The following is a 27,248-nucleotide window of genomic DNA, read 5'->3' as shown; positions in this document are numbered from 1 at the left end:
TTGCTTAATTTTGCCAAATATTATGTATAATTCTATTTTTCTACAAGAATGACTTACTTGCCTAACTTCGTATCTATTTATGCATAGGGATAGGATTTGGAAGCAGACGCTCAGCTGATAGTTGTTCTATTTGGGTGATAAAGTTATAGACAATTTTGAGCTTCTCCACAATTTTCTTTTATTCAGTCTTTTTTTTTTTTTGGAATCAGTGGGTGGATTTAATCCCATCACTGCCAACGACTAGCCATATGCTAAGCCTCAATAGCCACCTTTGTATAATAGGGAAAATGTGAGAACCAATTTCTTAAATTGCTATGAGGAATAAATATATGTAAACATTTAGTAATGGATTTAGCATGTGGTAAGTACTAACAAATATTAGCTATATGAAAAGTATATATCATTGTAATATAAATATTACATTTGCATTTAAGCCTAACAAGTCTACAAATGATACTTAGTGGAAGTTGTGGTTGAATGTGTGGGGCATAAAGGAACAACTGATGACTTTGAATGTGACCTTTCCTCCCCAAGGCTATCACTGAGGTATGTGCAATGCAGCATGTTAAAGCATGGCTTTGGCATGGACAGTCATGAGTCCCATGACCTAAGGCAAATTTCATCACTTTGCAATGAGAATAATAGTTTCTTCATATGGGCATTGTATTGCAAAAGATAATGTACTTAAATAATGAACATAGTTCCTGGTCATAGTTAAGAGCCCAACAAATATTAGTATTATAAATTCATCATAAAATTATACTTTAAATATTTTGCCTTGACATTGCACTAGTTATATTTTTACCTCGTGAATTGCTTGCATTTTAAAATAAGGTTGTAGGGATTATTTAAACAGAAACTAGAACAATGCAGTAAAATGGGTTGTTAGGTTTAAAAAAATAATCACATAGAACTTTTCTAGAATATTTATATTTTGAAAAGATAAACTCCTATCCAAAAAGTCGGAGGGGGGAATAAGGAGATTCTGAGAGGGAGGGTATATAATAAGTTCAGGTTTAATTGGATGCCAAATTCATTTTTATCTGTTAGGATTTATGTGAAAATGGCACACTAATGAAAATGGAAGTATTTATAGTTTAATAACAACAGAGCCCATTAGCTGGTGTAATAAGACACATCTATGATTAATTTTTGTCTTGGGAAAATAATTTGGGTTTTAATCTTATAGCTAAATTGACTAACAAAGCCAAGAGTAACTCAAATACATTCACAATGTTATCATGCAAAGCACAAAGCAAACACTCTATGAATACTTTGAAGGCTTTAGGGCATTTATTTAAATAGAAATTGCCTGAGATCTGGTGTAGAACCACTAAGCAGAAAGAAATTAGACAGCATGAAGTCAATATTTTCATAGTTCTTCCAACAGCATTTGATATTTGTTGAACTATCCTTCAAGAAACATTGAAAATAATTTATCTATTTCCTGGCTTTTCACTACCAGAAAAGGACTTTTTTTGAGAGCCATTTATACTGCCTCAAATGCAAATACAATTATTCCCTTTGATACTTATAAAAATTAGTTGCACTTACAGGACTGAGTTGGTGCAAGGAAGATTCAATTCAGGAGGACGAGCCAGGCCAAGGAAATCTTTATTTGCAAATAGAGACTCCACAGTCAGAAAATTTAAGTCTGACAAAGTCCTCTCTATAATATTCAGATAACAACCCAGCCCCAACCCCAACACCAATAACAGGAATTTTTCTTTTAATTATCTGCAGAACTCAGCCACATGTCCACTGGGAGAGAAACAGTAGCTTTTCATCTTGAACTCCTTCTCAGCTCACCAAGAGAGTAATAACTGAACCTCCAAGATAAAATATAAGAGGAAGTGGTTTGGAGGGGAAAAATCTATATTAAGTACTTTAAGAAAAGTTGGTTTCTCCAACAAACTGCCTTTTATGAATTTAATTCGACAACCATTTATTGAGCATCTGCTCTGGGTGCGGCTTCGTGGATTAGGCAAAGAAAAGTCCCTGTCCTCCAGAAGTACTCACGATATTGGGGGACATACACACTCATCTATTGGCTTAGACATGACAATTTCAGATTTTCTTGAAGATAAGTTCATACAGAGATTTTAAAAGATTTCTTGGGGCCATTTTGCTTTATTATATATGGTATAAAGTATGAACAATTTTATTAAAAGCCATAAACTAGCTCTTTGTTTAGGGTACTCTATGGGACAGAAAGAAAGGTCAGTCAGTTCTATCTTCATAGCACCAAGAAAGTTCTTTTCTAGAATAATTCACACTATAAAAGTTGAAACAACTTTTATGACAGTAGCCATGTTTGCAAGAATTTTCAAAATTCTGACAGATTGAATCAATCCTGTATACAGCATTTTCCTTTCTGGTTCTCAGGCTAACCAACTAGGATCAACAGCTAGAAATAAATAGCATTATACAGTTGCCTTAAATTTTTTTTTCTTTATCTAATTGCCAATACCTGCTAAGTATGGCTGTTTATTGAAGGAATCAATGATGTAATGGTGCATTTTCACAGAGCATGTCCATATAACACAAGTTGTCCATAAAACAGGCAGTAATACTCTCATGTATAATAGTATGATGATAACCCAGTAGCTAGAATATGTCAAATGTAGGCAGTCATTGCACAGTGAAAATGAAAAGTCACTTCAAACAGTTGCATTTCTACAGTTCGGTCGGGGCTGGAAACAGGTACAGAGGGGAAGATAGTCTCATTTCATTTTTCCAAAACATGGCCCCACCAATAAGCAATGAGGAGAATTTTGTTGACATTAAAAATCTAAAATTTAAGAGAGTTTAAAGGCAATTTTGTGTAATTCCTAATTTTGGGGGGTCTGGCTGGGGTATTATTCACACATTTTCCTCCTTATATATGTAATTGCAAGTCAGGATGAATGCCTTATCACTTTGGAAAAACAATGAAGACATAAGAGTGGGAAAAGAGAAGTCAGGTTCACTTATATGAACTAGAATCTAGACTTTTAGAATTAGAAGCAGGACTTTCTAAAATATTTCACAAATTTGAGACTTCCTCTAACGGGAAACTTTGACCAAAATGGAAAATAACAGCATGAAAGAATGACAAAACATCTCTCATACTGTGGGGCACAGTAGCTCATACCTGTAACCCCAGCATTTTGGGAGGCCACGGCGAGCAGATTCTGTGTTAAGACAAACGTGGGTAACATGGTGAGACCCTGTCTCGAGAAAAAAATAAAAATTAGGCAGGGCATGGTGGTGTACTCCTCGCAAGGCTGAGGTGGGAGGATCACCTAAACCCAGAGTTCAAGGCTGCAGTGAGTCATGTTCACGTCACTGCATTCCAGGCCGGGCAACAGAGCTAGACCCTGTCTCAACAATAACAAAAAATCTTTCATATCATCTTCCATATTCTCAAACAATAAAGTGTTATGACAAAGTAAATATCACGTAAATATACAAATCACAGGGATATCCTGTATGCACAAATAAAAAGAATCCAGAAAACACTGCTGTAAACCCAGCAACAATGGGATTTATTCTACTGCATAATCATGACCTCACAAGGACTAAGAGCTCTAAACTAACAGACGCTTTGTCATTTGTTTATATAGGTCCTCTGCTACAGTAAAATGGTGTAAAATAAAACGGAGAGGATAATGAAAGCAAATTATTACATATAAACAGATTCAGAATAAAATAAGCTGAACTTAATGTTTTAAGATAGCCAACATTTAAAATACTATGAGCCACAATTATTTTTCTTTTTTTATTTTATTTTATTTTATTTTGAGACGGAGTTTCGCTGGTTACCCAGGCTGGAGTGCAATGGCGCGATCTCGGCTCACCGCAACCTCCGTCTCCTGGGTTCAGGCAATTCTCCTGCCTCAGCCTCCTGAGTAGCTGGGATTACAGGCACGCGCCACCATGCCCAGCTAATTTTTTGTATTTTTAGTAGAGACGGTGTTTCACCATGTTGACCAGGATGGTCTCGATCTCTTGACCTCGTGATCCACCCGCCTCAGCCTCCCAAAGTGCTGGGATTACAGGCTTGAGCCACCGCGCCCGGCCTCCACAATTATTTTTCAAGGTACTGATGTTCAGTACATAATGTGTCTTTTTAATAAATAGTAAATATAGACTAGACTAAGGAATGAGCTGGCAAAATTATTCACAGGCTATATAATATCTGAAATATATCTCCATGGGTAATTATTCTACAGCTTTAGGTAAAATATTCTATTCTAGAACTGCTTTTCCTGATGCTGAAACTTGGTATTTCCTTATATTAGTAAATTCTGTAAGGGTCAGAATAGTGATACAGAAAACTGCCTATGTTCTTACTGTAAATATTTTTAAGATAATTTAAATACTGACATCTTTCTCCATGTCCTCTATAAGTGAACATCTTATTACAGGTTAAACAGACATTTCCATTTAGCACTTGGTGTCAATCTAGTAAGAAATGCAAACTTTGATTTCGTTTTTCTTACTACCACTGTGCTCCTTGGGCAAAGGGGAGTCAAAAAGAAAAGTGGTACTTTTTAATACTTGTTTTAAAGACATGAGTAATATCAACCTTAATTTACAAATGAACTGCATCCTAAAAATAAATGAACCTGTTTCAGGGAATACAGCCAATGTGCCAGAATTTACCTGGCAAGGTGTCCTGGTAGACAGGCAGAACAATAACCCCCTCATATACCTAAAAAGTCACCCCTTCCCAGCCACATGTAATCTGGCATATTACTAAAAACAATCAATGACCATGCTTTAATATGAGAAGAATCAAACCAAAACATTGTAACACCCTGCATATTAAAGTTTTAATAGAATTCAATTAAACTAGTGATAGACTTATATCACTCTTGGGATACAACCACATTCAATGCTGCCAACCAGTAAAAAGTACATCAACTATTTGTCTAAGCAAAAGTCACAAAGTCTAAAAGTGAATGGTGGCACAATAAACATATTCCAACTAAGTCCTAAAAAAGACAAACACTGCATAGGATGGTCACTACTTCCAAATTGAAAAAATATCAATTTATGGGCTTCCAAAGGATATGAACAGATACTTTACAAAAGACATACATGAGGCCAACAAACATACGAAAAAATGCTCATCATCACTGGTCATTAGAGAAATGCAACTCAAAGCTGCATTGAGATACCACCTCACGCCAGTTAGAATGGCGATCATTAAACAATCTGGAGACAACAGATGCTGGAGAGGATGTGGAGAAATAGGAACACTTTTACACTGTTGGTGGGAGTGCAAGTTAGTTCAAGCATTGTGGAAGACAGTGTGGCGATTTCTCAAGGACCTAGAAATAGAAATTCCATTTGACCCAGCAATCCCATTACTGGGTATATATCCAAAGGATTATCAATCATTCTACTATAAGGACACATGCACACGAATGTTCATTGCAGCACAGTTTACAATAGCAAAGACCTGGAACCAACACAAATGCCCATCGATGATAGACTGGACAGGGAAAATGTGGCACATATACAACATGGAGTATTATGCAGCCATCAAAAACAATGAGTTCATATCCTTTTTAGGGACATGGATGAACCTGGAAACCATCATTCTCAGCAAACTGACACAAGAACAAAAAAATCAAACACCACGTTTTCACTCAAAGGCAGGTGTTGAACAATGAGAACACATGACAGAGGGAGGGGAGCACCAAACACTGGGGTCTGTTGGGGGGAGATAGAGGAGGGACAGCAGGGGGTGGGTAGTTGGGGAGAGATAGCATGGGGAGAAATGCCAGATATAGGTTAAGGGGAGGAAGGCAGCAAATTACACTGCCATGTGTATACCTATGCAACAATCTTGCATGTTCTTCACATGTACCCCAAAACCTAAAATGCCATTAGAAATAAATTTTTAAGTATGTAGTAAAAATAATATTAGCTTATGTGGCTAGAACTCAAGCAGAATAGAAATTTGTTTTATATTCAATAGTGATAGCTCTGAAGACATAGCTGTTTTATTATGCCAAAAATATTAAATCAATCTTATGTAAAAAAAAAAAAAGAATATATGGGCTTCCAATTATGTCAGGTAGGTGGGGCAGGATAGCTGACATTAAGACTATCCTGAGAAATCAGGCATGTATTTCAATATGAATAAGGAATAAATTATTATTGCTTGGGTATGTTGGGACATAATGTCCCCAGGCACTGTTGAATCATTAATCTACATCAGTGGTTCTGGACCAGGGGTAATCTTGCCTCCCATGAGACATTTTGCCAAATATCTGGAAATATTTTTGATTCTTACCACTGGGGTGGGGTGGGGGACATCTACTTCTAGCATCTAGTGGGTGGAGGCCAGGATCCTGCTGAACACCCTACAATGCACCAGAGTCTTCCATAATAAAGAATGATCTGGCCCAAAATGTCAATAGTGCTCAGACTACTAAATCCTGCTCTCTGTACCCTTTGAACACATGATCCCAAACAAACCAGACCTAGTTGAGTGAGTTCTGCTTTCGCCTCTTCTTTACATTACTGAACGACCATTGCCTCAGCACATGAATGACTGTAATGAGTATTCTCAATGTGTAAAACAGACACTATTCTTCGCTACCAACAGACAGCTGTTTCACATGTGTGATTTATCTTGTTTCAGCTATACTATAAACAGATCATTTTGAAAAGCAAATGCCTTGACTGGCTTTAACATTCCTAGTTTATGAGCAATGGAGTCTACTTCAGGGAATCCCTAATTAACAAAGCCAAGCAATTAATTGATTCCAAACGTGAAAAACTAAGCTGTTTATGTACACTGAATGCTAAAATCTCCCCCATCAGATTTGCTGTTTAATTGAAATTCCACAAGATTCTAGGTAATTCGTTTTATGTTCTGCATTTTAAAAACTTTATTTTTCAACATTTTCATTTCCTCCCCGTTAGCTATAATATACTGAGTGCTGAGTGACAAGAACACTGTGTAAGTTTATTCAAATGAATTTTCTATTTATAACAATCCTCATTGGAACTACAGATATTTTCCTTACTATTCTTCAAACTCAAGAAATCTAGAGATAACAAGTACAAATAAAACACCTGTTGCACTCACAAGCACGAATTTGATGTGGATTCATTTAATACAGTGAAAACCAAGAAGGAAAAAAAGGCCAGGAATATAAAAATAACACTTGTAACCACAATAATAGCCATCATTTATTCAGCACTTACTATATGCTAGGGTCAGTGCCAAGCACTTCACATTATCTCACTTAATCCTACCACCAACTCTAAATGTGGATGCTATCAGATTCAATGTTTTACAGATGCAGAAACTGAGGCTTAGTCTGAGAAGGTAACACAGCTAACAAGTGGCACATCTGGGGTTAGTGACTTGTTTTGTCTGTCACTCTTGATATTCCACCAGGGGTGCACAAATCTGATCTTCAGTTCACATCTGGCCTGCTGCCTCTCCTTACAAATAAAGTTTTATTGGAACACAGCCATTCTTATTCACGTATGCACTGCTTCTGACTGCATTTGCACTAGAACAGCAGCGTGCAGTTGCAACAGAGACCATACTGTGAAAGCCTAAAATATTTACTACCTAGCGCTTTACAGAAAAAGTTTGCCAACATCTGTCGAAACTCTTCAATAATACGTAATGTCAACTCAACACTGTACTGCTAGCTACATAGCTTCATTTCTTTCCAGCATGCTCCTCCATCTATCTTTGTAGCCATCTTGAGAGCTAGTAATTAACTTTTCTTTGTATTTTACCTTAATGATGGCAATACTATACAAGTGAAGCTCATTAAGTTCTGCCGTCACTGGCCATGGTCTAGCCTCACTCCTCCACACCTGTACGGAAGTTTGCTCGGCTCCACATCACCCCAGCCCACTTTCAGTCAATCCCCCATCCCTTCTGCACAGCTGATGCCGCGAGATGAATCCAATGTGCCCTTTTCACCAAACCATTCCTCTGCTGAAGACTCTGCCATTGTTTTATCCAGTGGATCCCCTGAAGTCCAGACATTTCTGTCTATAATTTAACATTCTTTTTCCAAATACATATTTTAATACAGCCTTGTAATTAAAAGAAATCTGGTTTCAAACTGCAACCCCAACACTTACCACCAGTGACACTCAGACATACTGTCTAGTTCCACTGAGCCTCATTTGCCTTTTCTACCAAATTGAGATAAATAGTATTTATCCTGGGAAGATTAGATTAATTCTCATAATTGACACATAAGTGAATAAGTAATGTTATTACTGCTAATATCCAAAAAGCCAGTACACTCACTCTTCCTTCCTTCCCTCTGCCAGTGTTCATGTTATTTCCTCCACTCAGCGTTTCTCCCTTCCTCACTCTACATATCCAAATCAGCCTCTTCAAAGCCGCCTCCTAGACACCAGTCTACACTGATCTCTGGCTTTGGTGAACTCACTCGTGGTCAGCAGTACCCATATTGGCCCTTAATCAGTGGCTCTCCACTCCAAGGTGACATTTGGCAATGTCTAGAGACACTTTTGGTTGCCACAAATGGGAGGTGGGTGCCACTGGCATCTAGTGGATAGAGTCCAGGGATGCTGCTAAACATCCTACAATGTATGGGATGCACCCGACACTCTCCAATAGCAAAGAATTACCCAGCATAAAATGTCAACAGTCTTCAGCCTGAAAAACCCTGACCCAAAATATTCCATGCACTGCAATCACAAGGTCTCCAGAAGCCCCTACCCTGCCCTATCATTCTGTCATACTGCCTGCTATGGAAAAGAGAAAGTTCCTGATTCCTGGATTGACTGAAGCAAAAGTATGATTGCTACCATATTTTAATTTGCAGTTATCTCTCTGTTAACTAAAAACCACTGAATAAATGTCCAGCAACAGTGGAAACATTTCTTCTCAATTACTATGCTATAGTTTTGAACTAACAGCTTCTGGTAGAAAAGAACAAATCACAAAGGAATCTCATTGTTCTGTGTGTTTCTCTCTCACAAGTGGGAACATAGACACTGAATGCAGCACTTTCTATGGGAAGATTCTAATGTAGCACATTAATTTTCCTCTAGGACATTAGTCACCTGTGACACTCCACAAAAAAAACAAAAAACAAAACCACCAAAACCAAACAAGAAGTACGTGTGATAAAATACATTTGGTTGAAGAAGCATCTACATCCTGCTCTGAGAGATTTACCATGCACATCGTCATACCAGGGACTCTGAGATGAAAACATCTGTTTAACTTTCTTCCACTCAGTTTTCCATCCTAGTGTGATCTTGAAATTTTCCACGTATCAGGCCAGGCACAGTGGCTCACACCTGCAATCCCAGCACTTTGGGAGGCCAAGACACGTGGATCATCTGAGGTCAGGAATTCGTGACCAGCCTGGCCAACATGATGAAACCCTGTCTCTACTAAAAATACAAAAATTAGTTGGGCATGGTGGCGGGCATCTGTAATCCTAGCTACTTGGGAGGCTGAGGCAGGAGAATTGCTTGAACCCAGGAGGCAGAGGTTGCAGTGAGCCTAGACTATGCCACTGCACTCCAGCCTGGGCAATAAAGTGAGACTCCATCTTCGACAACAACAACAACAACAAAACACATAGTTTTAAAAAGACTAGGCTGGCTCTGTAGTTAGACAAGCTGGGTTCAAATTCCAGATGTGACTCTACTACTATTGAGTCATGGAATCAGAAGCAAGTTGGTTACCCCTGTTGAGGTTGTCAACTTTGTCTCCAAAAAAAAAAAAAAAAAAAAAAAAAAAAAAAAAAAAAAAAAAAAAAAAAAAAAAAAAAAAAAAAAAAAAAAAAAAAAAAAAAAATTCCACGTATCATTGTTACCATCCCATGCAGCAAGCGTTAGGTGGAACACATTTTGTAAAACGCCTCATCAAAGTTGACAAAAACCTCAACATTGAATCATAAAACTTGAGTTATAGTTTCTCACACTGTAATCACAGCTGCTTTGGGACACTAAATAGCAAAGAAGCAAAACATAGCCCCCTTAACTTCAGAAGCGTTGGCAGGAAGAGCACTGTTTCTGCTGGTTTCTGTTGTAACACAGACCCGAGGACTAGCCAGACCCTATTTCCCGCTGGCAGAAAAGACAAATGAAGGAACTTGTCTTTTCTACCTTAACACCTTGGACTGGATACAGCAGTACTGACCTCAATATATTTAAACGCTAGGCAGGAAATTATTATTTTCCCACAAGCAATAAGGCTAATTTAAACCTTTGCAGGAGAAAAAAACCCACAAAACATACACAAAAAAATGCAAACAACAAATAGTGACTCTGAATATCCATACGCAAGCAAAGTAAGAGCATTTGCAAAAGACCAAAGGAAAAGGTACCCGCTACTCTGTTTCTCCCCACCCACTTCCCAACCAATCCTGAATCCTTTCTAATCCCTTATGTCCCTAAGTCACAGACCCAGTTGTTCATTTTTAAAATTCTGTGCTATCTGTGGATTTAGCTGAATTGCAGAGGACTCAATTCTGAAGAGGATCTTCACTTCCTGGAAGACCTCAGCCCAATCAGCCTTGCTTAAGACTGCGCAGTCTTTCTTTTTTTTCTTTTTGGCATGGGACTGGCCACAGAAAGGTACTCTGGTGTCTATAGCAGCCTTCAGGACATTGATCTTTAGAGCTGGCCATTACTCTGTGACCCACACAGTCTGAAGAGGCTTGGCTGGGCACGGGGTGAGGACACGCACAGCTAGAGGCAATGTAGCAGCAACAGCACTGCCATCTGTTGTTCCTCTAGCTCTGGGGCTCCCTCTGCATGTTCACCTTGACATGAAAGGGCTATCATGCTCCCGCCCTGTGTCTTACACAGGCATGCCCGTTTGGCCCTCGGTGCTCCCCACCACCACCATGAACGGAGAGGAGAAGATTGGAAGAAAAGAGAAGTCCATCTCCTTCCTCCCTCTGTACAAGCCAGCACCATGGATATAAAAGTGCAAGACATCCTGTGGTTTTTGTTTTTGAAAAGTCTCCAGATACCTCCTACATATTTTCAAGACCCTTTAGAAACAAGACCGACCCTCCTATACCTGGGCCCCGGTTGCAAGAATGCAGACAGACAGGGAGACCAAAAGACCTGTCTGAGCCCAGTTGCTTTGGAAGCTACTGGAACTGACACTTAAGAGCTTGATTCCCAGGGGTGCTCTGTTTTCTTAACCCTCCCCGGGAGGCTGCTAATTCCTTCTCTCTGGTAAATACTGCCAGGAATTGCACTCTTAGGTTTCTGCAATAAAAATAAGCCATGCTAGCTTTCTAAAATCATGGTGGAAATTCTCCCAGTTAAATCTGAACTGTGATTTAGGCTATGATATTTTCCAAGTAAATTTGTACCATTTTATTATGGCTAATTATGTATTTGGAGTTGGCAATGCACACTGACCCATCTGTCATAATTATGGCTTAAAAGCTAAATGTCATTCCTGTCTGGTCCTCATCTCGTTTATAAAACCAGTGGTGCATTTTGGAACCGAAAACAATGTTAAGAGGAGAGCGCAGGGACTACACAGCTGCTCCAACTTCATTCTAAGCAGTTGCTTTTTTTAAAAAAGGTGATTATTCATGTTGGCATGAAATTAAACATTCCTCTGGAAATAATTTGAATCTAAAAATGTTATATTCCTCCCAATTTCTATATGATGTAATTCTTTAGCCAATATACAGGTTTCCAACTAACTCTGCCCCTGGGACATATCATACACACACACACACACACACACAAACAGATGACTTATCTGGTTATAACTGACTTATGTCACAGGTCATTCTATTAGATGTCGTCTTCCTGGAATTAAATTTGGGATATAATGTCCACTGTTATGAGGTGATGTTTATATTCTAGAGATAGAATTGTCACCCTTCAATACAGTGTATCTGTATTGTATGGATACGCGATACTGGAGGACAGTTGGGAACAACTTTTAAACTATAGTTCTGGAAAACTCCAGGACTGTACAACACTGTATCAGGGCAGGCCTTCCAATCTGGCCTAAACCAGAGCAATCTCCCTTTTATCTGGTTTATATATGGAGGACTTCCAAGATGCTTGTTTTCTTTTTCCAAAGAATAACTCTTCTATTATATTTACTTCTTATTTCTTGACTATAGATACCTTGCTTTTTGTTTTTTGAGATGGAATGTTGCTCTGTCACCCAGGGTAGAGTGTAGTGACACGATCTTGGCTCACTGCAGCCTCAACCTCCCCACCTCAAGCAATCCTCCTACCTCGGCCTCCCAAGTAGCTGGGACCATAGGCATGCACCACCATGCCCGGCTAATTTTTGTATTTTTGTAGTGATGGGGCTTCACTATATTGCCCAGCCTGGTTTTTAACTCCTGGGCTCAAGTGATCCACCAGCTTAGGCCTGGCCCGATACTCCTTTTTATATAGGTTCTCCTTTTGCCTTCTAGAAAAACTAGAAATTAACCCAGGCCTGCATCCCAATGACTACTACACTTTCCAGGTATTCCAAGCCATTTCTAGTGTCTTACCACAAGGAATCTACATTGATATTCACAGATTCAAGCCCAAAGACCTGGGACAAGAATGGGAGGGGTCCGGTAGCCCATCATTTCCACTCCCATGGCAAAGGGCATTTTCAGCTGCAGATATTGAAGCCTCTTCTTTTGCATTCAGCTTTACTTTGGGTAGTGGTGTTCTGACCACAGGCTACTTAATAGTGCATGAATAATTCATATCATGGCTAGCAGAAAACAGCCACATACTATTTGTTCTGGATATGGGGACATTAAGGCTTTGGGCAGGCAAAAAGGTTCACTGTGTGTTCATTTTGGGGATAATGAGCTCCTGTCTGTGGCCTGTTTGACTTTTCAGGGGGTTGGTAAAGAGATGCATAAGTCAGAGAGTTACTGAAATTTGCAGAGGCAATTCTTGAAAATGTAGCAGATCAGCGATGTTCCTGCTGCCAAGATCTGCTTCTCTACGCATTCTCGCATCACATGGATTAGGTCGGCTCATCAGACCAGTGACAGTTTCCAAACATATAAATACACACAATCTATAGTTTCCACTGGATATGTCAAACACTTGCCCATAAACAGACTTCAAGTCTCTCGAGAGAACCTAATTCTGGTAGACGCCCAGCCTGTCAGAGAGGGATGGTCCCTAACTGTGCAGCAGATTTCAGCCTTTGAATTGTGCCAGGACTACTGGTGCCAACTCTTACTGAGAACACCTTCAGAATCAGCAACATCTTCCTATAATGCATCTCTCAATAATTCAAACTAATAAGGAATCAAGTCTGGCAGGCTGTTACTCTTTTTTTTTTTTCTTTTTGAGGCAGAGTCTAGGTTTGTCACCTCGATCTCAGTTCACTGCAACCTCCACCTCCTGGGTTCAAGCGACTCTCCAGCCTCAGCCTCCCGAGTAGCTAGCATTACAGGTGCATGCCACCATGCCTGGCTAATTTGTGTATTTTTAGTACAGACAAGGTTTCGCCATGTTGGCCAGGCTGGTCTCAAACTCCTGGCCTCAAGTAATCTGCCCACCTCGGCCTCTCAAAGTGTTGGGATTACAGGTATGAACTACAAGGCTCAGCCCCATTTTTTTCTGTTACTTTCCATGGCCCGGAGAATTTCATTCACTTTGGCTTTCCCCTTCTGTTACTTATTCCTCACTCTTTCCACTCAGACGTGGAGCAGTGCTACTGTTTTGAAGAGGCTGCTTCAAAAGAAGCTGGCGCTTCACTAAAGATTGCTATTGTACTTGAGATAACCTCAGAACTGAGGTAAGGGGTCAAGGGAAGCAGAATGTTATAGCCCTAAAAATGACAACGAAAGAATGGGAACTTTTCCCCAAGAGGTTCTGCTGGGGTTACAGCTTGTTTAGAAGATAATTATTTGATTTTATAATTACTTTTGTGGGATGCAAAATAATTACCGTGGAGGCAAATCTCCATGTGCCAAAATAGCAGAGGCAATTGTTCTAAAGTTCACGTAGAAACAATAACAGAGTCAAGATGATTAACTCTTAGGTGGGGATTAGAAAAGCCATCCCTCTTTGTAAAATGTGCCAGCCTGAAGCCCACATCAAGGTCCGGGTGGGAGTGTGAACACTAAAGATACTCCACAAACTGAATTCAGACCGATTCTTTGTAGGTTGATTTTCATTTTAAACCTGTCCCTCTGAGTACACCACAACATCAAACAGCTTTTGAAAAAGACCAAAGCTGCAATTCAAGTGAATTGACACAGATATGTAATTGGACAATGGATAATCTACAGGGTCCTTTTCAATTCTAAAATCAGACTATGATGCTAAAATGGTTGGGAGTGGTACTTTTTTTTTGGAGACAGGATCTCCCTCTGTGGCCCAGGCTGGAGTGCAGTGGTATGATCTCAGCTCTGCAACTTTTGCCTTCGAGGCTCAGGTGATCCTCCCATCTCAGTCTCCCAAGTAGCTGGGATTATAGGGGCATGCACCACCACGCCTGGCTAATTTTAGCATTTTTTGTAGAGATGGGTTTTCACCATGTTGCCCAGGCTGGTCTCGAACTTCTGGGCTCAAGCAATCCACCCGCCTCATGCTCTGCTGGGATTACAGGTGTGAGCCACTGCACCTAGCCAGAAGAGATACATTCTAATTACAGCAATTTTGATGTCAACAGGGGTTGGCAAAGATTTTTTTTTTTTTTTTTTTTTTTAAAAGACCTTTGAGAGTCTCTGTGGCAACAACTGAAGTCTGCAGTTGTAACTTGAAAGGTGCCACGTGTGCAAACAATTGTGCATGGCTGTTTCCCAATAAGACTGTATTTACAGACACTAACATCTGAATTTCATAGAAATATCACGTCATAAATTGTTTTTGATTTTTTCTCCAGCCATTTAAAATCACAAACATTCTCAACAAACACAGGCAGAGGGTACATGGACCATCATGTACTAACCCCTGATCTAGACAGGTTCAGTGGAGTGGAAGCAAATTCATTTTACAGGTGGAAGAAACTGAAAAGCAGGTAGAGGCATTGGAGGTCCCCTCGGCATCCTAATTCTAACTAAACACCCTCTTCACCAGATGATTTCCACTTCAACTTTTTAATGAAATGACAGTTTGCTTTGAGTGCTCATCTTTGCCCAAATTTCCCTGAATGATCATATTCACATTTAATTATTCACTTTAAGAAGTTAAACTTGATTGGCCAAAATAAACAGTCCCGCCTTAGAGGCTCAGTGAAGTGTGAGTCTCTAGGTAGCTAAAAGTGGCTTGATCGCCCGAAGGTGGGAGCCAGAGCCAGACAGCCCAGCTGCAGAAGCATGGGCAGGTGATGTGAGGAAGCCACTGGCCACTCTGACTCTCTGACCCTTTTCTCTTAAATGGTCACAAGAGTAATTCCAACTGTAAAATGTGTTCTGATGACTACAGGGAAATAGATACATAAGTGATAAATATAAATATATTTCTGTAAGGTGTCTAAAATCATTTTTTTTTGAGATGAAATCTCACTCTGTCACCCAGGCTGGAGTGCAGTGGCACGATCTCAGCTCACTGCAACCTCTGCCTCCCAGGTTCAGGCAATTCTCCTGCCTCAGCCTCCTGAGTAGCTGGGATTCCAGGTGTGCGCCACCACGCCCAGCTAATTTTTGTATTTTTAGTAGAGACAGGGTTTCATCATGTTGGTCAGGCTGGTCTCGAACTCCTGACCTCGTGATCCACCTGCCTTGGCCTCCCAAAGTGCTGGGATTACAGGCATGAGCCACCATACCCGGCCAACCACTAGTTTTCTTAAGTGGACTGAATTAACTCTTCTTCTTGACCACCAGCACAGTTAGAACCTTCTAACTTTCTTTCTTAAAATCCTACAGGGTGGCTACCATAACAGATAATAACAAGTGTCAGAAAAATTGTAGAGAAACTGAACTTTTATATATTATTCATTGCTGGGTGGCAGGGGGAGGGGGGGGGAGTAAAACGGTGCAGCCAGTTTGGAAAAGAGTCTGGCAGACCCTCAAATGGTTAAACATGGATTTACAGTGTCATCTAGCAATTCTACTCCTAGGTATATACATGAGAGACATGAAAGCCTGTGTCCATGCTAAAGCTTGCACGTGAATATTTATAGCGGCATATTCAGCATAGCTAAAACGTGTAAACAACCCAAATGTCTATCAACAGATAATGGATGAATAAATGTGGTATATCCATACAATGAAGTATTATTCAGCCATTAAAAGCAATGAAATTCTGATACATGGTACAGCATGAATACATTTTAAAAACACTGTGCTAAGTAAAGAGGCCCATACATTGCATGGTTCCATTTATGTGAAATGTCCAGAATAGGGAAACCTATAGATGAGTGGCTGCCTGGGATTTTGGGACGGGGTGTAGGGAATGGAATAATGAATGGATAGGTTAAGGCGAACAGTTTATTTTCAGGTGGAATGAAAATGTTCTAAAATTGATTTTGGTGATGGATGAAAATTCGATGACTTAAATGCTATTAAATTACATACCTTAAATTAGTGAACTCTATGGTGCAATAATTATATCTCAATAAAAATGCTGTTTAAAAAATCCTCCAGGAAATCCTACAACATGCCAGGGAGCAAGTCCCAGCTCGCTAGCGTGGTATCCCAGGCCCTTGGTGTGTGGCCTCTGTCCATCTCCCCAGGTGCCCTTCTCACCACCCCCAGCCACATCCCCCCACTGTCCTTACTGCCACTGTAATAAAGGGACATACATTCATCGACTAGATCAATCATAAACTAACATAAGCATTCATGTATTGAACATATCTTAAGTGGATAATATCTGTGTACTGTTCTCAGCACTAGAAACATAGCAGTGATGAGAAGACAGGCCCTTGCTGGAAGAGTCAGCATTCAATGCCCTCCTTTTGCCTCTTGACCTTTCTCTACCCTTGCTCTTTGTCCTGCTTCCAGTGACTCTTTCCTTTAGGTATATTTGCCAGCCCAACCCTATTCATCCGACTCAATTCAGCTCAAGTGCCATCTCCTCCTACACGACCTGCTGGCCTTCTCCCCAAGGGAGGAGATGGGTTCCCCACCTGTGTGTCCATGACAACCTGAGTCTACCTGTCACAGCAACGTCCCTCACTAGACTGTTTCTCTCAGAGCAAGAACTCATTCTTTACCTCTCTACTTACACATAAGTTCACCATAGGCATCAATGCTTGATACACGAACAAACAAATGACCATGGTCTATTCTTTCTCTGGCTTTGGGTATAGAAACAATACAATATTAAAACAATCATCATATGACCTCTCCTGCATGCTCTACTGCTAACCTTCTGGGTGATTTTTTCCCCTGGGCTGAAAATCTTCATAATTAATTTCTTCTTTTCCAAACCGACAACTGGATTCTTGTTTAGTTCCTGCTTCTATTGCAACTTTTGCCTCCTTTGACTTACCTTTTCTCCCTTACAACCTGTGGGTTGAAGAAAGGTCACCTCTGCCCCTGTCTCTGGCTATCTGGCCTTCAGCAAACTCACTTTTATATCTTGGCTTTCAGTTCAGCTGTCCACCCGGCACAGGTAGCCTGTCCACCAGCAGTACCACATTGAAACATTATCAATGGTGGCTCCTAAGTGGCTCAATGAACCCCCACGCTTCAGGCTTTTAGATACTTCTCGAAACCCCCAAAACCTAGTCAAGTCCAAAAAGTTCTTGTCATTCATATATAAGTTAGTGAACCACAGAAATTGAAGTTTAGGGCTAGTGAACAAGTACTGATCCTTTCCACTCACCCTCCATTAAAGTTTAATGGATATATTTTATCTATTACCCTTTCAATGTGATTGTATCTCCTTTAGACAAATGAGGATATTTTAAGCTATAGATTTCACGAATTGTTTAAATGTTTCTCCTAAATTAAGTGACTATTTACAGATGTCTATAAAGTGTCAGAATAGGGGAAATTATTAGTAAAATTATATATGAGCTCAAAGTTATGCTAAAAATAAGGCAAGCTGAGTTTGAATTGTTAGTGATTGAAAGTGTATTACTGGACACATTCTGAGCCTGGAACAGATATTGCAGAATCTTGGTCTTTTGGCTGCTCAAGGTCTTTAAACACCCCTTGTCGAGCTATGAGTGGTACGGAGCTGGGTCCTTGTCTTGTCCGGTCTTTGCCTAGGCACTACCAGCAACGCCATCATAAAAACTCACTCAAATTTGCTTTAACATAATACAAGAATAGAGGAATCTGAGTGATACGTCTACGGGGATTAATTATCCTATTATGTCTACTTCTATCTATGTGTACAATTTTTTGCAATAAATTTTTAAAAAGGCAACTTGGGCCAGGCACTACGGCTCATGCCTGTAATCCCAGCACTTTGGGAGGCTGACACAGGTGGATTGCTCGAGCCCAGGAGTTCAAGATCAGCCTGGGAAATGTGGGGAAATCCTGTCTCTACCGTGTGTGTGTGTGTGTGTGTGTGTACACACACACAAATTAGCCAGATGTGGTGGTGCACATCTATAGTCCCAGCTACTATGGAGGCTGAGGTGGGAGGATAGCCTGAACTATGATTGTGCCTCTGCACCCCAGCCTAGGCAAGAGAAACCCTATCACAAATAAATAAGTAAACAGATGACTTGATCTCATGGCCTCTGCTTAAAACCTCTGTGCCATTTTTGGTACTAGCAATCAGAATTCCTTTGGAAGTGGATGCAATCTGAAGTCCTTCTGAAACTGTATGAGGCTTTCCCTGACCTTCCTTCTCTTGCTCAAGGTGGAACCTACCACTCTGTCCTCAACCTGACCCTTACCTCATTTGTCTTATTAGACATATATGTTCAAACATAGAGAAGAATTGGGTGCTCTCATCTTGGACTCAATCCAATGAAGTTTAATTACAGAAGAGGCAAAGCAACACAGTATAGCAGGGAGAAATGCCCACTACAAATGATAGCAATCATAGCTAATATTTCTCAAGCACTTTCTCTTGCAAGGCACCATGCTAAATGCTTTTTACCAAATACCTCATTTAATCCCCACAACTAATATAGTAATATCCCTAAATCACCCAGCCAGCAAGCAGAGTAGACACTGAAAAGAGGCAGTGCATTTCCAGGATCCAGCTGTGGACTCCTGTTGCAAATTGCTTCCCTCTTCAAGGACAGGTTCTGTTAGCAGCCCTGACAACAAATGGTGGTTTGACCTTGGTAGACGGCTCACTTAATCCCTATGCATCTTCATTTTCTCACCTGCAAAATGAGGTGACCCAGGGAAACTCACAGGGCATCCTATCCTAAAAGGCTGTCTTGATGAATGAACTCTAGTCACCACAGCAGAGAAATTGTATGACAAACTGTCATTCCTAAAGTTCACATTGGAATCTGTTAGAAAATACGCTAAATATTTCTAACCCCTAAAACAAAACTTGGGAAGGCATCTAACAAGTCCATGGATTAGTAAATTTCTTTATAAATGTTTAAAGAATAGAAATTATATATAGTAAAATGAAGACAGCCATGATCTACTGATTAGTTACATGTAAAAGGTACTGAGTAGGAGTTGCAATCAGTATGTCTTGTTTCTAAATCCGTCATTTTATTACTTTTTAAGTGTCATTATAAAATAAGACTGAGGCTTCAAGGTACTTTTTAAAAACTGTTAAAGTATTTCTATTGAAATTACATGTTAATACATAAGTATTAAAGATATGATTCTAAAATTATTCCTCACTATTAATGGACTCAAAAAGAATTCCAATGAAAATAGAAATGTGTTTGAAATTAAATACAGAAACACTTGACTCTCCAGAATAGATTTCTCCCTAAATTTGATTTTTAACTATTTGTAAATTAAATCATATTCTCCCATTAACTTCTAAGTTCAGTGATGACTTAGCTATGTTTCTTATGGCTTTATGATATCCATAACTTCCAATCTACCTAGTTGTAAATTCCTCTCCTTCTATCCCCACTAAAGTCAGCCTATCAAGTAGGTAATGTGGGTGTATATGTGTATATGTATATGTATACACACACACACACACACACACACAATGCAGCAGAAAATTCTGTAATTCCTTCTAATTCTTTACCATAATAAACCTAGCTTATCAAGACTGCACATGTATATATCACACATGCATACAGATATAAAAGATACAATACCTAATGTTCCACATTCAGTGTAGGTGACAGAGAAATGCCATTAAAAAAGTAAACTGATGGTACAGTTAAAAGTGTCTTGGTTGTTTCTTTGCGCGCACGCGCACGCACACGTGTGTGTGTGTGTGTGTGTGTGTGTGTGTGTGTGTGTGTGTGTGTGTGTTGTTCTAGACAGAGTCTCGCTTCTTTGCCCAGGCTGAAGTGCTGTGGTGCAATTCTGGCTAGCTGCAATGTCAGCCTCTCGGGTTCAAGCGATTCTCCTGTCTCAGCCTCCCCAGTAGCTGATATTACAGGCATGTGCCACCATGCCTAGCTACTTTTTGTATTTTAAGTAGAGATGGGATTTCACCTTGTTGGCCAGGCTGGTCTTGAACTCCTGACCTCAAGTAATCCACCGACTTGGCCTCCCAAAGTGCTAGGATTACAGGTGTGAGCCACCGTGCCCAGCCACGTCTTGGTTTTAAAGTCAAACAGATGGGGGTGTGAGTCTTTGTTCTGCCCTGTATTTACTCTGTGGCTTTCCTATGTAAGCTTGTTTCCTCACCTGAAAATAGTTTTAGTATTGAACCAAAACAGCCAAGATGGAAGGAAACACAAATTATCTTTGGCCATTAATGGTGAATTGTGTTCTATGGTTTCTCAATAGAGAATTATTTAAAATAAACTTAGCAAAACATCTTTAATACTACTTAGTAGATACGGGGTGTGGGGGAACTCTTGAGTAAAAAGATAATTGCTAAAATGTAATTTCACCTTTCATATATTACTCAATAGCCAGAAATATTTTACTTTAAAGTGCATTCTTTATTACAGATTGTCTTTAAACTGCAAGTTATTAAAACATGCTTTAAATAACTATTTCATATGCAAAGAAATTAAGTATGAAAGAAACTGAACAGTACCTTTGTAGAATTTCACCTGTGTAAATTTCTAGTAAGGGCTTTCAAGCTGTTTGAGAATTTTCTGTGGGTACCATTAAGTGGCCTCCTTAGTGGTGAATGAGGAACCAGACACACTTATTGTACTTTACATAATTACAGGTGTGATCCACCTTAAGAAGCAGCTTCTATAGCGCCTGACCAAATAGGACATTGGGGAAATCTGTTTGCCTCACTATGATCTTGAGCATACAAATGTTTCAGAACAGCTGGTGCTCCTGGCATGTAGAAAATATGATTCAAATTGCAAATTGCTTCTAGAGAATTTATCTAAAAGAACATCCACTCCTTACAGACTATCATGGGAGGTCAATCCTAACCGGAAGTGAAATTTGTTGGAACTTCCACAGTGGGCAGTGCTGCTGTGGTTTCTGGCAATAACAAAAGAAGGGTTTGACTCCTGACCTCATTCAATTTTCGTGATTAAATGAGTGCACCGCACATTAGATTGGCAGGATTAGCAGCATAAAATTAGGCAAAAATTAGGCACTATAACATTCAGTCTCCCCTATTTAAGAATGCTTTGAGGGTAAATAATCCTATCAGGTGATTTGTGAGCATCCATACATAGCTATTTGGGGCACTCCAAAGTGTGTGAGGCCATGGAGATGATGCATGTTTCGAGAAGAACTATGTGCTACAGGTTAAAATACGTACCTGCCTCCATTGACAGGGTATACCGCGTTGACCAGTGACAGCACTCATAATGACATTTATAAACACATTTTTGAGTATGGACATTTACCTTTCCTTACTGTAGCAGCATTTACAAATACTAATTTAAATAAACTCCCAAGGTTGTGGAAGCAGCCCATTTGGGCAGCAATTCAGTCAAGAGAGCAACTGACATTTAATAACCATTTTGGCCTGCATCGCAAGCTCTATTTCATTACATGGGAAAGGTCTGGCTTTGGGTCATCTGATTAACCCATTTGTATTCCATAGGTATTGATGTTATCAGCTGATGTAGTAATCACAAAAATCGAAACACCTGTCAGTATGTGCTTCTCAGAAACGTATATCCCCACCCCACTCCACCCCGCCCCGCCCACCTAGCAGCAGTGGCGTTCTTGTGTTTTATGTGGGCACCTTCCTCCAGTGCCGTCCCAGTTTTCCTCTTGGATACCTGGTGCTGTCCTGCACAGTCTCTCTTGCAGTTTAATCAAAGAAAACGATAATGACGCTAGTAGGACTCTAATTTTGAAAAGACATTAGCCAAGCCACAGTCATTTCATTACTCTGCACTTCAGAGGCAGACTAAGAATGGGAAGGATCCTGGGTAATGTTTGTTCTTCCAAAAGGAACAGCAAAACCTGCCTGGCTGATGGGAAAAATCTGCCTGCCCAAGCAGGTGTGGGGTGAGGCATGGAGAGGAACATCAGGCCGGCCAGTACCTAAGGCTTTCCATGCAAAATCTGCTGCCTAAAACTTTTCCATGACCTCCAGCGGCCCTGAAGAGCCTGTTCTGTGAGCTGCTTGGGAACCGCCTGGAGGCTCGCGCGAATGCTCTGCCACACAGGTGCGTCCACAGCTGCAGAGGCTTCTGCCTGGTCCGCGCCGGCGGTCCCAAGCTCTGGGCTCCTCCCGCCCAGAGTCGCAGGCAGCCGGGCACCCCTTCACTGTCCTGCTTCAGACTGGATTGCGGGAGCTCTGGCTCGCACACGCCCAGGCTCACCTGGAAAATGCCGCTGCGCGCCCCTTCCCCCACTTCTCCCCATTTTGGCCTTTGGGCATCATTCCAGCAGGGACCAGCAACCGCACTCCAAAAATCACAGCCATGTTTTACTCTAAACAGGCATCATTCAACAACTCCACAAGTCTCTAGGGTGCTGGGCGCCGCCGCCAAGCCACCTCTCCAAACTGATGTCCCCCGAAGGAAGCCCACATCTGTAACGCAGCCCAGCAAACCCTGAATCCCATGGTAAGACCAGCATGGGGCAACAATTAAGAAGCTCATGGAAAGGAAAAGCAGGAGTAAGATCCTTTGCCCCCGACAAATCCCCTAAGCCTCAGCTTCCCAAGTGAAAAATCCCAGACTTGCTCTTCTAAGTGTATCAAAACCCTAATTTTGGGGACCACATAATCAATGGGATGTGCAGGGTGCGAGCCCGGGTTGGGCTGTGGGTGGCACTCTGCAAGGTGCCCAGCGGGCGGGTGTCATGTCTGGGTGGAGGGCGGATGTCCCCGCAGTTCTCCAGGCGGCATACGCCGGCGGGGCCCCCAAACTGAGACAGCCGGAGCCACCTCCCCGCCGCCCGCGCCCGCCGCTGCCGCCGCCCCGACGGGCCTCGGCACTCACCGTCCCGGGCGTCCTCCCCGCGACTGCAGTTGCTGCAAATGTGTTTAATCTCCTTGCCCAGTTGACAGTGGATCACAAAGGACACGTTGTTGTTGTTGTTGGGGGCGGGCTCCTTCAGGGGCTTCATCCTCAGCAAATAAAAAGCTTTCTTTTTGGGTTTCTCGGCGCTCACGCCTGGCACCGCGCCCTCCCTGCAGCGCGGCGAGCGGAGCGCAAACCTCCCCGGTTTCGCGGCGCGCGTGGTCTCCGCCATCCGGCCCCCGGACGCCCGGGGCCGGGCGCTGCTCCGACCCCAGCGCGCTGCCACTCGCACCCCTCGGCCTCGCCAGCATGCCCACGCCCCGCCTGCGCCAGCTGCTCTACATTTACGCCGCCGCGGCGGGGCGGGTAGCGGAGGGCGCCGAAAGGGTCTTGACCTCGCCGGCCTCGCTGCCCGAGCCAATCCGAATCTCGAGGCCGGAGGAGCGGGTGCGCAGGGCGCTCCTCGGTCCCACCTGAGACGCTCCACTCCCACCTCTCCCCGGGCCTCACGTGCACATCCTCCTCTGGCCGCCCCACCCCTCCGGAAATCTCAGCACCAGCTACTGAGAACCAGCTGGGTTTGCAGCTACCTTCACTCTCAAGAGCTCCAGGGCGGAACGCCAACCCCCTCCCCCTTTTCTTCACGCCTAAAGCTGCCGAATGAAAGCAACACGTTTCGCAGGGAAAGCGCTGCGCTGGGAGCCCCCGGGTGCAAGCGTCCCTCCGGGGCCACAGGAAATTACCCTTCTTCGGTGGGTCCAACGCGTGGCCCTTGACTTTCACTGAAGCAGACAACCTGTTACAACATAATTGATGTTTTCACCTCCCATAGAAATGCTCCGACCCGAAAGGAGATTTAACGCCAGGGTCATTAAGAAAAAGAAATGCTGATTTTATCAAGACTCAGAAACAACAATTTGCGAGTTTGGGATTGTCGCCTAATTTGGCCAAATACTCTCCAGCTGTTTTAGCACAGTGATTAAGGCTTAACAAAGCAAGTGTCATCCACCAGGATTTCCAAAGGGAGAATGGTGTTTTTTCTTTTAAATTGTTTTTAGAGATGGGCTCTCACTCTGTCGCCCAGGCTAGAGTGCTGTGGCACAATCACAATTCAATGCAGCCTCGAACTCTTGGGCTCAAGCGATGCTCCTGCCAGTTTCCTGAGTAGCTGGGATTACAGGGAGAATAGTGTCTTTAACAAATCATGCAGAACAAATCAAGGCTCAATAACTTGTAATTATTATTCTTCAGCCATGGATTTGCCTTATTAAAATCACGCTATTTCCAATAAACCACCATTCACACAACAATCTAAGACTCAGATATTGCCAATTCTCCATCACCTTTTAGAGAACTAAGGCTTAAAGAAGCCCCATATCACAATCACCTTCTGTGCTTATTTTAAAAATAGAGATTACAGAGCCCCAAATCCTGATATTCTGGTTTAGTAGGTCAGTGCAGGGTCCAGGAATCTGTCCCTTTAACAACCTCTCTAGGTGACTTTGATGCAAAGCATACATGGAGATACAGGTGTTTACAAGCCAGGTGTGTCTGCCCCCAAGCCTGTGTTCTTTCCACCCTACTCTGAGTCACACCCTCGTCCTCTTTTCCAGCCTACCAGAATAGTGTCAGTTAAAGAATGCACTGTCATTATCGTTGTTTCTAGGAACTTCCTCAAAGCTAATTTCACAATTCCCCGTGACTCTCTCTCCCATAAAAGGCAGGTCTTTGCTAATCTCTCCTCCAACTGGGCAAATTCTACATGTACAGTTGCCTCACAGGTAACAGGGTCAACGATCAGCTGAGGATATTAGATTACTGTATTACAATAGGCTTCTGATCACTCCAGTTCTACCCCTCTATCATCTTTGCTACTTCTCATCTGTAAAATGTTCTGCCCATATCAGCACGATAAGAGAGAGCTTCATCTTCATTCTGTATTTAGGAAAGTCAGGTGTCCAGCGGCCATCGCCTCCCCTAGAGGGGGGACATAGAATGCAGGTCTCTGTAATTAGATCTCGATCCCTCTTGGTGCCCATTCAGGGCCTCGGCAACTGCCTCCCATCTCGCTGGATTACCAGCCAGGCCAACCACAGGTGAATCCACTATGTCTGCTCATGTCAGATTCACATCACTCGCTCCCTGGCTAATTATAAGCCTTATCTTAGAGATGACAAAGGCCCTGTTTGTTATACTGGCTGAGTGCACCAGGGAATTTACTGCCTTGTGCTCTGAGCAAACATTTGTTATTCTCTTTTTCTAATCCTTGGGCCCCTCCCCAAACTATCACCCCTTAACTCCATTCTAAAAAGAGGAGGTTGTGTATTTACCGGCAAGTTACATCTTTCCTTAAATGTGTATTTTAAACTGCATGACTTTTCTGCCTTACTCTCTGCCTCGCAGGTTAGAGCAGTGGACCTCATTAGAGCAACTAAGACTGAAGCAATCATTTATTCCCTTGCAGAATACTAAGGGGCTCTGTGTGTTTCTATCTTAATTGGCCAACTGGCATTGTGATTATATCATACAAAATACTGACACAGCTGCCAGCTTAGCCTCAAATATTAAAGGACCTGCCCTGGGCTGTAGGGGTCTTTTGTTCAAGTTAAGAGTATAAAAGGCATAAAGTTTACCTGGGAGAGCCATTTTCCTTGTTTGAGGATCCATCTTTTTTTTTTTTTTTTGAGATAGACTCTTGCTCTGTCGCCCAGGCTGGAGTGCAGTGGTGCGATCTCGGCTCACTGAAACCTCTGCCTCCCTGGTTCAAGCAATTCTCTGCCTCAGCCTCCTGGGGAGGCTTCTAACCACTAGTAATGTAATTAAAGCATTAATTACAAACATCATACCAAAGTTTGGGCTAGTAGAAAACATTAATTCAGACAATAGAACCCATTTCACAACAAATGTTGTTAGAAAATTAGCCCAAGTCCTAGACAGAAAATAAGAATACCATATCCCTTAGTATCCATCCTCTTCAAGAAAAGTGAAAAGAATAAATCAAACTCTAAAGAGTCACCTAACCAAATTAGTCCCAGGCGCCCGTCACTATGCCCGGCTAATTTTTTTGTATTTTTAGTAGAGACAGGATTTTAACATATTGGCCAGGCTGGTCTTGAACTCTTGACCTCATGATCCACCTGCATTGGCCTCCCAAGTGCTGGGATTACAGTCATGAGCCACTGTGCCCAGCCAAGGATCCATCTTTCTAAACTGCCCTCCCTGAGTTTGCAACCTCTAAAGGTGCTATCCAATATAGTATCCACTAGCAACATGTGGCTGTTTACATTTAAATTAATTAAAATTCAATAAAATTCAAATTCATTTCCTCAGTTGTACTAGCCACAATTCACATGCTCAATGGCTGCATGTGGTTAGTGGCTACTGCATTGGGTAGGGTGATTAAAGATCATTTCCATCATCATTGAAAGTTGTATGAGACCATGCTCTTCCTAGCAGATGTGTGCATTTTAGTGTCTCAGGCTAAATTCAGTAATGATTAGTTAAAGTTTCAGAAGCTAAGAAGTCCCATCTCCTGTTGTTACAACTGAAGGTGTGTGAAGAAGGGCCTAGGACGGATTATAGCTTAGTGCAGGCAGCAGTTTGGAAGGTGGTGGCTGAACCTGGCAGCTTCCAGCGCCACCTCCTTGTCTCAGCAGGCAACAGGGCTGATGTGCACACTGCCCCGCATTTCCTCTTGACCCTGCTCTGTACCCTGAATGCTGCCTCAATGAAGACTTCTACTGGAGTCCATTATTATGTCCCTTTAGCTTTCCATGACAAGCCACGTCCTTTACAGAGTATGTATTTGTCTCAGCCCAAAAAATAAGGTTTTTTATTGTTTTTTTTTTTTTTTTTTTTTTTTTTTTTTTTT

The 27,248-nt window shown here is 41.7% G+C and overlaps 1 protein-coding gene across 7 annotated transcripts in view; it reads right to left on the bottom strand.

The window, feature by feature from the left end:
• The window catches only part of PHACTR1 (phosphatase and actin regulator 1), a 335,834-nt gene that overhangs the window by 253,253 nt on the left and 55,333 nt on the right, over positions 1-27,248 (bottom strand). Inside the window, exon 1 of one of the 7 annotated variants that reach the window (XM_017521481.2) lies at positions 23,357-23,937. The exons of 5 other annotated variants lie outside the window; for them this stretch is intronic. In XM_017521481.2, the coding sequence (XP_017376970.1) occupies positions 23,357-23,609 (253 nt within the window). In that variant the 5' untranslated portion in view covers positions 23,610-23,937. Of the gene's footprint in view, positions 1-23,356; positions 23,938-27,248 lie in introns of those variants that run through there. One more of the 7 variants, XM_017521487.2, reaches the window with a different exon arrangement.

The sequence above is a fragment of the Cebus imitator genome, unplaced genomic scaffold (genome assembly GCF_001604975.1).
Source record: "Cebus imitator isolate Cc_AM_T3 unplaced genomic scaffold, Cebus_imitator-1.0 Scaffold21, whole genome shotgun sequence".
In the NCBI taxonomy this organism is placed as follows: domain Eukaryota; kingdom Metazoa; phylum Chordata; class Mammalia; order Primates; family Cebidae; genus Cebus; species Cebus imitator.
Note: the sequence above shows the minus strand (reverse complement) of the source record. Positions and strands in the feature narration are given on the sequence as shown.